Source organism: Pavona decussata, unplaced genomic scaffold, assembly GCF_977016875.1.
Source record: "Pavona decussata unplaced genomic scaffold, jaPavDecu1.1 SCAFFOLD_8, whole genome shotgun sequence".
NCBI lineage: Eukaryota > Metazoa > Cnidaria > Anthozoa > Scleractinia > Agariciidae > Pavona > Pavona decussata.
In genome coordinates, this window is record NW_028145431.1 from 1,490,978 (window position 1) to 1,504,957 (window position 13,980).

The window sequence follows — 13,980 nt, forward strand, 5'->3', positions numbered from 1 at the left end:
GATTGTTGAATTAACATCGAATGCTCACTTTCCCGCTATTTTGACATTTTCGCTGAGTCTGTGTAGGAGACTGGGCAGAATTTTTATAGGAGCGTAATCCGGATCATTAGTAGAGAACCCTGCATCATGATGATGATGATGATGATGATGATGATGATGATGATGATAATAATAATAATAATAATAATAATAATAACCTTTATTTACCCTCGGCAATGTTTATAGCACAAGTGCTAGTGGGGCCGAGCATTAAACTTTACAAATAATTGTTTTAAATTGAACATAACGTACCCCAAATCCCAACTGGCAGGAGTCAGATCAGCTGGTCATTACAAAGCTAGTGTGATCGAGGAGTTGAACTGGGGGCTACCGAGAAACAGCTCTAGCTGGCGGTCAGAGCGGAAATTGAACCCGGGACCTCCGGATTTCAAGTCCGGCTCGCTAACTGCTTCACCACACTGCCTTCCCAATTCGTCAGACAAAGTGCATATTTGATCCTAAACAAAAACGTTCTCACTGCGAAATCACTTAGTGTTGGCCAGCATCGTCCAACGTTAGGACTTAGGCAGTATAGCTGTGTAAGCGCAAGAGGCCATAATGTACTGGGCAATAGAGCTATATCATCAATGTGAGCTGCAGGTGATTCTACTGATTGTACACTTAGGGTGCGTTCGTTTGGGAAAATCCAAATCCGGATTTTTGATCCAAAATCACTCAGATCATAGCGCATCAAAAAAACCGACGAATCCACTCTAGGTAAGGATTCGTCGGTTCCTTTGATGCACCATGATCCGGGTGATCTTGGATCAAAAATCAAAAATCCGGATTTGGATTTTCCCAAACGAACGCAACCTTAGTGCTCACTGCAAATATTGAAAAACAGAACCTTGAGGAAAAGGCACTCATCAATCCGCAGGCTAGTACATTATTCCCAACCCCTGAATGAAATATTGTGCTGTTCTTGTTGGTAACAAATGTAATTAAACTAACGAAGTAATAGGGTGATTTGAACATCTGGACGAATCTACTGAAGATCCTGAAAACAGAAAAGTAAGTGTCATGCATGCGAATATTTCAAAACTAAAAAAAAAATTTCAAACTTGGATCATCATTGCGAGTGGAACTTGCTTAAAATCTTTGAAATAAAAATAGAGGGTCACCGTGCTTGTTCAGGAGAACGACCGATAACTTTTCTACCCAGCTTAGCCTCAAAGTAAAACCGTAATGTTCGTTATGTGCGCGCGCACTAACACTAAAAATTATTTAGGCACAGTTGAAAGGATGCGCAATGCACCAAAGTTAAACTTTGCAGTTGATTTAGGCCGCATACATACCGGCAATACCAGGCGCGTAGCTAAGGTTTCGATAGGGGTGTTCGTTGAGCCCCAAATCTTGCTGAGCGCCGGAGGCGCTCTTACTAGGGGGGTCCGGGGCATGCTTCCCCTGGAAATTTTTGAAAATCTAAGTTCCCAGAAACCTCATTTCCTGCATTTTGAGACCCATTTTAGGCAAATCACAACTTTGTTTTACAGCAGCTTTTTAAGCCATATACATCATTCCGCTCCCGTCAAGTTCTGATAGTTATTCGATCTGCTGATAGTCAAACACCAAGCTGGTAAACTGCATCATTCTCGGGTGTAGACCTTCAAACAAATTGACTATCTCGTCAAGATTGACAGGCATATCATGTTTGATATGCGTTAGAGCCAGGCCGGACAGCCTACTCTCTTCCATGGTACACCTCATGTAGTTGTTCAACCTCCACATTGCGCTTATGAAACGTTCACATTCACAAGTGAATGTTCCCAGGCGAACTTGTACGTAATTACGCGTGAAACTCAATAACGCTTGAACTATTAAGTTTGAAGTGAATCGCCTTCAGAGAACAAAATGTATCGCAAAGCATGCTTTTCTATGGCTTTTTCGGGCGGATGCTGTTTTACCGCAAAAATGAAATGTCATTAAAATTAATCTCCAAAGGTTCTTGACAATTTTTATTTTTACTGAGGATAAGACATAAGGCCTAAAGAACGGGTTTATATCTCTATTTTTCTTTGGTTGATGTATTTCGACCACAGGAACTTTATTTAGAAGTTTTTCTTCCGCCATTATTGACTTCAAAGGGGGTTCGTTCGAACCCCTCGAACCCCCCCCCCCCCCCCCTCCTACGCGCCTGAATACTAAGTTTGGCAGCATTGAAAACCGTTCCAATTGACTAGCTTCAAAACAAGTTCTCGTGTCGAGTGGTTACTGAATGGAAACCGAGAACACTTTGGACCTAATTATAATATGGTCAGAAATTATTCATGTAGTATTCAAACTTTGAGCGCATGAGCAATCAGCTATGATTTTACTGACCCTGAAAACATCGGTGATCGGAGAAGAATTTCACAACTGGATACGAGAGCACTGATTCAAGAACAGCTCAAGTTTTGCAAACACCATGAGGTAAAGTTTTTAAAGTGATTCCAAATGAATGATACAATGCTCCAGTGGCTTGCTAACTTAAACTATGCATAATCAGCATAATCATGATCAATCGTTTCAGCCGCTAACTCAACGCTGAAACTGAACATATGAAGAACTTTTCGTTTGTACTTTGATGCAATTGTAAACATCCTGTCACGCTACAGATGACATTTTCTTAACCAGAGAAGAGTTTTAATTAGTAAAATGCTAATTATTGATAAAAATAGCGAGTGCCTACTGATGAAATACTTCCCGTTCATGTAGCAAACTATTATAATCGACCGGTTTGTCTGTCTCATACAGCGTTGTTCATTTGCGCGGGTGCGCCGGGTAATTTGACGCCATCCGATGTGCACGGTCAATTACGTTTTACATTTTACAAAGGTGAAGTTGTCTTCTTTACTACTTAGTCATTTATTATTTGTATTATTTCATCTTACGATCTACACTTCATCGCTTTTTCTTCGTTTCACTTACAGAACCTAATCCTTTAACCGTCATCATTTAACGCATGGATTATCTTGCTCTTGCTGCAATAATCCTCTCAGGGGTGGTGTTTGTATGCCAAGTGCTCCTGTGTATTTTCGTGTTTGCAAAGTTGAGACGAATGCATCAGACAGTCGAACATCTGAAGAGAAGCACTGATAACCACAACACAGACTCGCCAGATTTGGAGGCAATAGCCAGGCATATGTCTCTCGCACCACAACCGGGTGAATCGATCACAGTGCTTCATCGTAATTCCCACCCCGAGATACCGAAACACTTTAGCAACATAGAGGAAAATCCAGAACAAACCAACCAACAAAAAGACACTACAAGAAAACACTCAATGGAACATATCAACCAAGGATTTGAAGACAACTCGGACTAAATATTAGAGAGGTTAAGCACCACGTTTACGGCAAACGGCAAACGGCAAGAAATGACCACGTGACCATGTTTATCCTTCATTTGCCGCTCGCTGTTTTCAGTTTCTCAGAAAAATTGAGTGTTTTTGCGTTAGAATTAAAGGCCAGAATTATCTTGTACTATTTTCATCCAAGTACTCATATTTTTAAGAAAACATAAACGCGAATCTCACGTTTGCCGTTTTCCGTAAACGTGGTGCTTAATCTCTCTATTATTCTGTGACTCTGAGTGAAACATGCTGCGCAAACTAATCTGTGAGAAAGATAGCCGGCATCTCACGAAGATTTTTCTATGATTTGATCAAAACTGCTGAAATATCTGCTGAAGAATCATTTCTCTGCCATCGACTTGTTCTTAGAGCCCCAAAGAACACTTGTCTATTAAGGGATCTCTTCTAACTATAATCAGGTTTTTAGCGATTTCTGTTAAGTACACAACAAGGTGTAGAGAATGGGCATTTTTTTCATGTTGCAATCCACTTCCATCCTGGCCTTTATGGCACAGCCAAACACAATATTATGCTATGTTAGAGAAAAAGTTGTTTCTTGATCCTGTCATATTGTATTTGAAACAAAAAAGTTTCCTTTTCGGATCGAAAATTTATATTTAGATACGAGCTTTCGATTCCGTCTCGGAATCTTTGTCAAGTGGTGCAGAACGTTTTGTAACGTCCTACGGCACTTGACAAAGAGATTCCGAGACGAAATCGAAAGCTCGTATCTAAATATAAATTTTCGATCCTGAAAAGGAAACTTTTTCGTTTGAAATAATTAATGTTAGTTTCTGTTCACTGGTAGGATTATTGGTATTTTAACTTTAGTTTTTATTGATACTATAGTCACTATTAAAATTAAAGACAAAATAAATTGTCAAGTAAAGCACACATTCAAATTGGAAGGAACAGACAACGACGTTGGAAACAAAATATCTAAATTAACAGGACTACTAAGAAAAGCAAGACATTTTGTTAAGGGAGATTTACGCGGTACGACTTTGGCGCATGCGACAGGCTTACGACAGGCCTACGACACGAATTGTTTCGTGTAAATCAAACCTACAACTCGCTTACGACTGTCGGGTACGCCGCAAAAAATGAATGTCGTAGGATTTTAAAACATGTTTCCTACGACAATCGTAGGTATAGGCAATGTTGAATGACGAGAGTACAGAGTTGTGTGCGATTTTTGCATAACGCGAACAGCGCGCTCTAGAAATGCCATGCGACGGTCGTAAGCAACAGTTGTACCGTATAAATCGGCCTTAACAAGATCATTACAAAAATCAATCCGACTTCTCTTTAATTTATATTGTAAACATTTGACTGATTCACCTACATTTATAGTAAGGTAATTTGTCCAGTAAGACTTAAACAAAAAGGTGTTATGAAAATGCCTTGCCAGACTTCTACTCTGACCTCTAACAACTGCTTTTCTTTCTACCTTTTATGCATGAGTACAACATTTCTTAACAAAACGGAATGGGAATTATTAAGTACATTATTGACGGTTTTTATTTAGAAAATTACCTCGAACAAGCGTCCACCCCCACCCCCCTTTTTTTTTCTAGAGGGGTGGGAGCTTATATAATATATTAACTTGGCCACTGATGAGTTGACTTGATGTCATCAAATCGAACATTCCAATAATTTCTTGAAGCTTCCAGTTGTTGATGGGATTCTGGAAATACTGCCTGCCGGTGCAGTGTCCAAAAAATAAAGAGCGGTTTTCAATTGAGTGTCGAAAGTAATTTCGCGTTTGCTTTGGTTTTGCTTTACTTCGCTCTGTGATTGGCTGGCAAACCTCGCGCCACTTTCTCAACCAATGGGAATCCAAAACCAATCGTGTTTTGGCCGCACGCGTTTTCCCGCGCTTGGCACCAGCTACATGTATTTGCTTTGAATTCTGATTGGCTTGTTGTGTTGTTAACATCTGTTGTAATTGGCCAGAGTAATTACTTTGGTTTTGGTTTTACGACACTCAGTTGGAAACTGCTCTATCTGACAAGTAGTAAATTACATCAAGACTTTCAAATTTCATATCAGGGACATCCCCAGAACTCTCCTTCCTTCCAGTTGTTTACCAGCAGATAAGGAGACCCTAGATACAAGATTGGTGTGATAAGCGGTTATTTAAACCACGCAAACTAGATTTGAAAAGTCCGACGGTACTCATACTCAAATCTCGTACTCGTAGTCAAATCTGTAGGTCCCTATTAGTCTCGTACCCAGATCTTCCACGGTCAGAACCGACTGAGATCTGGGTACGAGATTAGATCCTATTATTACCTGGAGATAGTAGGTGTTTCAGTTATTGTTTAATTCAGGCGAAGACTCAGGGGCGCTCCGGCAACAGTTCAATTCGGTGAATTTGAACAGAAGACCTAAATCGCCTCAGAAATTTTTAGGATTTAGTTGTATGGAAAATCTAAAGTTTTCTTCAGCTAAACTTCAGCTCAAAATTTCGTAACACTTCTGGAAAAGTAATTCCGTTTGTTTTCGGCGGGGCAAATATGTCAATAAAAATACAAAAAGAGGCCAGCCAACATTTTCGTAAAGCCAACAACAACTCTTAAATTCTGGGGATAAAACCACCTTTCCTAAAGCATCCGAACAGATCAGGAACGGATCAAACTGTTGTATCTTGCACAGCCTTAAAAAGGCCACACAACGATTTGATAGGCGTTAAATGCGTTTTACGCAGGGCTGGCTGTTTCACTGATGTAGCGGCACCAACGTGTACCTGAACAGCAAAACGCAAACTGAAATCATGTGCGCGGGAATTTGAGCAGGGAGATCGGCTGGCACCAAATCAAAGGAGACGCTCCATTGTTCGATTCTTTCTCACCGGAAGGCGGCGGCCTCAGATACTAGGCTTGGCGCCAATCGAAACCAGTCTCTTGAAACACGATACCAGGCGACGTGAATCGGCTCAAAACGTGAAACCGATCAACCTCGTACGCAGAGTCTTCGCAAGATTCGCGGGATTCAAAATGGTGGAGGCCCGCCATTTCGAATGTTGCAAAGATTGTAAGTCCACACACAAAGACATGCATGATTCAGAGACATTCCGTTTGGTCTCATCACAAGGAGCCTCACAACATGTCTCCTCAAAGGTTAAATTTGAGGATTTGTATGAGATTTTATCGTGAGTTCGATAAAATCGGAAGCCTGTATAAAAACAGGCATTTAAGGTTACATGCCTTATGGAATGTTGTTTCTGCCTTGTTCTCTGACTGTTTTGTGCTGTATGAACCGCATTGAGACAAACCCGAACCGGCTAAAAAACTTGTCAAATGCTCTTCGTAGCACAATAATAATGATAATAATAATAATAATAATAATAATAATAATAATAATAATAATAATAATAATAATAATAATAATAATAATAATAATAATAATAAAAACAGTCAGAAAACAACGCAGAGACATCATTCAATAAGGTATGTAGACATAAATCCCGTTTTTCATACACGTTTACAAGTTTATCGAACCTACGATAAAATCCCATACAGATCCTTATATTTTGCCTTTCAGGAAACATATCATGTTGTGAGCTTGGGTATCCTGTGGTTTCATAGTTTCTGAGTCAGCCAGTATATTTTAAGACTGCTTGGTGGTTTAATGTCTGGCCTTGTCCCGCAGTTACGCAAATGCTAACTAAAGAAACGCCTTGATTGTTTTCCTTTGTTTCAAAACGTTTTGAAAACAAAGAATTATACTGACGTTACGTAAACAAGCCGCTGAAACGGAAACGTTGTCTTAAATGGGACCAGTCCGGGACAACATGAAAATGAAAAACAACTTTACCGGGAAAACTCCCTTAAAATGAATCTCTTCTTTTTTTCTTTCGAGGATTCTTTCAACGCGTTCCCTCGGGTGACATCACACGGGGTTCGTTTCACTTCAAGGGTCCGCTACACACCACAAGGGTTTTTCCCGAATTCCTGATCCCGTTGTCTTTCAAGGGTTTTTCAAAGTTGAGGGGCCCTTTCTGGACTTATCTCTCAAACAAAGTAATTTCATCTGGCCCTAGTTGTCAAAGAACGGATAACTTTATCTAGCGGATAAAATGTATTGGTTGGCCTTACATTTTATCCGCTGGATAGAAATTTATCCACTTGATAGAGTTGTACAGCCGAGGTCCGATGTATTAGCAGCCATGTTATTCAATTATTTTAACATTTTAAGGTCCTGATATATAGGTCTCATAGCGCATAATTTCTCCTCACAGAGTCTCAGTAACAGTATCATATCGGCCATGATTGCATGTACGCGTCACCGCCTGCCGTCACGGGCAAGCTAAACAACTTACCATGGTCATTAATTAATACAGCAGGAAGAAATTAGATCATGATCACTATTAAATATTTCTATCAGCCGTAGAACTGCGCGTCAGCTCACACAAATGGCAAAAACAAGGAAACAAAAAAGATCTATGAAGATCGAACCCAAAGCGAATCTTGTCAAATGAGGGAGTTGACACGAGGGATTTTTTTTTGTGTGCGTATTCATTTTCGCTTTTCAAAGAGTCGCAATTGGTGATCTCAAGCCTATATTTAGCGCACAGAGCCCATATTGTGTTGACTGCACTTAAATCTGCCAGTCACAAAATCCATGGTAATCGTAAAACACAAGGAAGTGAAGGTCCAAAACGTCACACGCGGGCATCCACGATAGTCAACAAAACTGCAGAAGGTTTTAAATTAGAACGTTTTGCCAGATGACCAAACGGTGATAGCGACTTTTAAGAGGTAAGAATTGTTTCTTAAAAAATATTCAAACTTGATACCAATAGGATGATGCAGAGCGCGACCTTTGCTTGGCCAATCTGCTGAAGAATGTTTCATTCTTGCCGAGTCAGTGTTTCGCAAAGGCATATTTTCGTATTGCATGCAAGATTTATATATGGTCCGTATATATTTGCTTTTGATACATTTTTTTTAAAACGGTTGCAGTACCAGAGAATCGAGGAGAGCAAACGCGTAGGACATAACCAAAATGGCTAAAGTGTTGTCTGAAATTAAGCCAATAGTCGCTTCTATCCGAACGGATTGATTACGCTACTTAAATTTTATTCATGCGTTGCTTCTGGGATATAATTCCGTGTGATGTCCTGATTTTCTTAATTCTGTATTGACAGCACACCGTACAAACAAGCAATGTTTTTTGTGTTACAAATGACAGACATGCAAAATATTTTCAATCAAACACGAATGTTTGTTTCAGAGGCGTTTCAGCAAAGGTCAAAAACGGGTGAACCCCATTAAAGCTTTGCTCCACTGATTGCGGGCAACTGAATTCTGCTTGCATTTTAATACCAAACTGATAAGTGATAAACGATGAAACAATACGAGAACTTGAAACACAACATCGCCAGAAACAGCGGTTAATTTAGATTGGATTTTTTGGGCATATCGCGCGTGTATTGAGCTGCTAGCCGGGTAACCTATATTAGAACTTCCGGTCCTCGAACAGACATTTGAATAACAATAATATTACTTTGATCATCAACGCCATGGACTCAGTGAAGAAGAACGCAATTTTAGCCACAAAAGGGCAGCAAGCCAAGACTTTATCACCATAAAGTAGTTTTAACAAGGAGCAAAATATTTTAAAATACTTGCAGTCTAAACCGCACATTCTTCGACCAATTAGAATGCAAGTAATCTAGCCATATGTCATGGCATTATCATCCTTGCGTAACTTACTGACCAAAATAAGTCAAAGGGTTATTCCCTTTGGCGCTTAGCGGCTTTTGAATTTCGTAACAAAGGCGCCACGCATCTGCTGCGGAAAGCAAAAATTTTGGAGTAACTATACCACATTTTACGTAGAACTTTCTCTACGGAATCCTGCTGACAGACGGGGTGACTGACTTTCTCAGCGAACGAGCCCGGATAGCGTAATTGAGGTTTGGCGAAAGTTGGAATTGAATCCCTCGACTAGTGGCCGATGGTATTCAGTCAATGACAGTACAGCTTGTTTTGTCAGGGAAATAATTCATTCATCTGATCTGCCTATATTTTACTCTCCAAGTAACAGCTTCAGACCGTTCAGGTAAACGTCCACATTTGGTGATTTTAAAAGAATTAAGTGACAACAGTTCAGTCATGTTAGTTTGTCTCTTGTTTCACCGTGGTAAGGAAATGATCGAGACGGTCACCGTTGAGATCGACATCTGCACTATTCCAGCTGTAGAAGTCTCAGTCCACAAACTGTATCTTGTGCATAACGCTTTCTTTTTCTTCTTCGTTATTTCTTTTGTCGACTGGACCAGATTTTTCTAAAATACGTCGGGTTTGAGTGTTCCTATTTCCTGATGGAAGTCACATGATCGTCGTCCTAGAGTCAGATCGAGTGGACCCTTTCGGGCTTTTTTCAACTTTTGATAACGATCAGTTAGCGAACATCCATCGACACTACTGCCGAGAAGTGCGCTTTAAAATTAGTAAACTTGCCAAGTATGAAAGTGATATGTCAAAAGCGAGCGAAAATATGGCTCTGCAAAGTCGCGAAATTTTACAGACGTTTGTATAGTGGGGGCACAAACTTGGCCCGCGCCATACAAACGTCTGTAAGTCTCGCGACTTTGCGGATGCATATTCTCGTAAGTTTTCAACTTATCACTCTCAAACTTGACAACTTTATTGATTTGAAGGCACTCTTTCCAGGGGCATCGATGGATTTTCGCTAACTTCAGGAGTACCCAACAAACATTTTTTCGGATTTCATCTGCAATTGACGTTGACGATGTCACAAGTAAAAAAAAAAAACGTGGAGGGTCTATTGTTTCATACTTACAAAGTTGGTCGATTTTGGAGGACTCTGGTGCTTACAATAATCCAACGTGGAATCATTTTTTTTAAAATCTCGTTTGGTTTTGTAAAATACCGTCGGAATCAAGCCTCGATTACTGTATCCGGTGGCATTGGAAAAAGACACCGGGTTGTTAAAATTCCCCCACACATACCAATAATTTTTTAGTACTTTGTAACGCCATTAACGTCATAGTAAATCATTTTCAAAAGTTCTTGTGATTGAGAAATTTGCCTCGGTAAATCTTTTATTTTACAGATCACTACAAATATTCTTCGGTTAAAATATTACAAGAACAGCACCGCTCAAGATCAGTCAATATCTTAAAGCTATTTCCGCCTCTTCCAGAATCCATTTATATCCAACAATTGAAATGCGTTCGATTGACTGCGATTGGCCAAAATGCATCATGTGTTGTATGATTTGGCGTAGCCGGAAGTTTGCAAAGCTTTATTAGAACAGGGGCACCCAACAGATCGTTTCGGTAAATTATCTGTTCGGAAGGCCCTTAATCCCCTACAATTTTCTGAAGAGAATTTTCACTTCGAACTTTCGTGATTTTGGAAATTTAAGGCGTAATGTTTTCGGATTGATAAAAATGTCGTTTCGGGTGCCGAGAAAAGGTCAGCTAAGACTTTCAGAAAGGAAATAAGACCTAAGGTTTTCGGGAAATGGACAAAGATACCCTAGTAGTTTCGAAAAGACTCAGGTCGCCCTAGAATGACCGAACAGATAAAAATATTATAGCGCGGCCTAAAATAAACTTATAGAGCTTCAAAGTCACACCAGATAGCCTGAAATAGCGTTTCAAAGGATCTGAGAGAAAACTGTCGTTGGGTGCCCCTGAGTGAATGGAAGAGTTATGGCCTTACAGCCGGAAAGAAAACACAAACACGTTGTCTAACAGTTGTCTCGTTTCTTCAAAGATTAAAATTATGACTTACTCTACTTCTGACAAGATTTAGACATATCTCAATCGTAAAACAGGGTCTTCATTTAATTTAATTTAATTTAATTTAATTTAAAGAAAAGAATGTTTGGTGCCTCAACAGAGGTGATAAGCCGGGTAATTTGGTCACCAAAGAAATTCGAGAACGACGTTACGAGCGTTAACCCTTCGTCAGTAACAACCCTTGGATTCGCACTGATAAAGGGCTAACGCTCGAGACGTCAGTTTTCGAATCTCTTTACAGAGGCTAAATTTATCAACTCTTGTGACATCAAACCAAACATTCAGTTCTGCACTCGTTTCCTCAGAAACTAACCCCCTTACTTCAAAGAAACTCGTTTAGGGATGAGTCCAATCAGTCAGTGGCTCATACTATCATTACTATCTTTTTATTATGCCCTGGTTATATCAGGTATCTTTTTGTACAGAGCCGCTGGCTCTCCGTGAGAGCCTTAAAAGGCGCGGGATTTATGACGTAAATACTTTGATAATTTTACACGCCGCAAATGCCTGGAGGCCCAAACTTGTGACCCCCTTTTCTTATTAAACGTTCTCATTTCCTTGAGAATATATAGCTCACAAAACTTATTCTTTCACAGAACATGGATCGCGAAAAATGGTTTACAATCTTGACGGGGTTGGTGTGCGGATGCGTTGTGCTCTTGTGCGTGGTTGTAACCTGCCTCTGCGTGGTAGTGAGGCGAATTCGTCGAAAGTTGAACGATCTGTCCAGAGGCGGAAGCCTCGTCATGGAAAATGCAAGTAAATTGAGTACAGAAAATGTTGCAAAGAACCGAACAAGCTCTGGTAACGAGCGATACACCATAAAACCACCGACCTTGCCGCATAGGCCGAAATCCCATCGTTACTCATGTCCTGACGAAACAGTTACTGTTCTCGAGGTTAACAGAGAGGGGCACCAAGCAAGCGCACAAGTCTTTGGGCCTTCAACTTCCACACAGAACATCACGGAAAGACCACGGGAACCAGAGCCGCACATGCTCATCACGGAATTTGTCAATATTGCCTACAATCCAGACACTAAACGAGATTCTATAAGAAGCAGCTCCAGCAAATCAAATGATGCGCAGCCCATCTATGCAAATGAGGAAGATTTACCTGAACAACCAATCTACCAAAATGACGACGAAATGAATGGTGAACCAATTTACCAGAACACGGGAGAGCTGGCGGATAGTAATAACCCTGAGTTGATGCGGTGCAAAACCATGGATATTTCACAAGTATCTTGAAATACATTGAGCAGGGGACTACGAACTTAAGAACGCACTAAGAGAAGTTCTGTTACCACTGAGTAATGCCACCTTGAGAAACGACCTGACTAATCAGTGATGTGGTATGAATGACCACATATTAGGATTTCATGCATCCACTGACTCAATAGTTTGAATCACCTTAAAGAGTAGAAATAAATAAACCGGGAAGCGCTACTCGACAAGTCTTTATCTGAATAATCACACCGTAGTATTTCGTCCACAGACTCAAGAGTTAGAACATCTTCCACAACGCAATAAAAAGTACAAGAGTCAAAGAACTCATCAACAACTTTAATTTATCTTTAGGAATTTATCCACATACTCAGACGTTAAAAAACGCCGACGGAAAACACTTCTCGCAAACCGGCTCATTCCAGAGCAATTCACTCATAGTTATTCCTAAGAACGTTTTTAGACACTTTCACATTTGTATGGTGAAAGTCTGATAGTTGCAGTAGTGTTGTTTAAATAAGCGCTCGCCCATTTTGACTGGGTAAAAAAAGATGCTATGCTTTAAGCCCAAGACAAGAATCATTTACTGGTTAAATTTTATCCAGGGAGAAGTGCTTGTGACGCTGACAAACTAGGGCCTCTCTTGTTGGTTACATGTTCATCAGACTTAAAGATAGACATGTTTCAATTTTCTCGCGAACCATGGTGATTATTCCTCGCTGATTATATTAATTAAGGCGCCTAAATTATTCAAAGAGAGCAGTACAACATGCTTGATAAAACACGATGAAAAAATTATCATCCTCTATCTATTAAAATTGAATTATTTTTAGTGCAGTTAAATCTGCTTCGCTGTAACATTCGGCTACGATTATTGTATGGATGTGAGCAATGGCGCTCTGTGATTGGCTGCTTACTATTAGATAAACAGCTCATATCCTACAAAAAAAACAACAACAACAACAAAAATCTTATCCTACTAGTAGAATAGAGCGAAACAGATGGTGAAAGATGTTTCTTTTAGCTGAAAATGGTCACTGTCTTAGGCATTTGGTGTGCTTTATTCCAAACTTCTCAAAATATTTGGCTTGCTACCTTCGCCCAAACATGACATTGCCGTTGGAGAACCTAAAAGAAAAAGTATTAAACTGATTTCTCCAAGCAAATCACAAACGATTAATAGTTTATAGTGGTTTTTCCAATGCACATGGAAAGGACTTGAAAATTTTGGCCATTTTTTTCAAGTTGCAAGCCATTTCCTCACCGTGGCCACCCGCAGCCAAAGATAATTGATACTAATTTCTCCGCACTACTAAAGTAATTGTTAACAGAAAACTATACCATTATTTTAACATTTTTACTGATACAAATTTGGTTTTGGCTATCCAAGGTGACTCTAAAAGTAAATGGCGTTGTCCGTTTATAATTAGAGAGTTGTCAAAGATGATCGCAGATGCCAAATAACTTATTACAAAATGTTGTTTCGAATCTTCAAATAAATTCTTCTATAAATATTATATATTTTACATGATTCTTCTTATCAGCGGTATTACGCTGCTTGCTTGATGTGCCTTTTATAATTAAAAAAGCAAAGATTGAACCAA

At 39.7% G+C, this 13,980-nt stretch overlaps 1 protein-coding gene across 2 annotated transcripts; it reads left to right on the forward strand.

The window, feature by feature from the left end:
• The first annotated feature begins 7,967 nt into the window (after nucleotides 1–7,967).
• Nucleotides 7,968–13,980, forward strand: LOC146488803 (uncharacterized). 2 transcript variants are annotated; one of them, XM_085113858.1, is made up of 2 exons: nucleotides 7,968–8,133; nucleotides 11,747–13,980. In XM_085113858.1, the coding sequence occupies exon 2, from the start codon at nucleotides 11,750–11,752 to the stop codon at nucleotides 12,398–12,400; it is 651 nt and encodes a 216-aa protein (XP_084969984.1). In that variant the 5' UTR covers nucleotides 7,968–8,133; nucleotides 11,747–11,749; the 3' UTR covers nucleotides 12,401–13,980. The 2 variants fall into 2 exon arrangements, with proteins under 2 accessions (XP_084969984.1, XP_084969986.1); XM_085113860.1 differs by lacking the exon at nucleotides 7,968–8,133 and adding an exon at nucleotides 9,092–9,439.

Excerpts from the sequence above, each read along its gene's own strand:
- LOC146488803 (XM_085113858.1), top strand. The coding sequence starts at position 11,750 with ATGGATCGCGAAAAATGGTTTACAATCTTGACGGGGTTGGTGTGCGGA.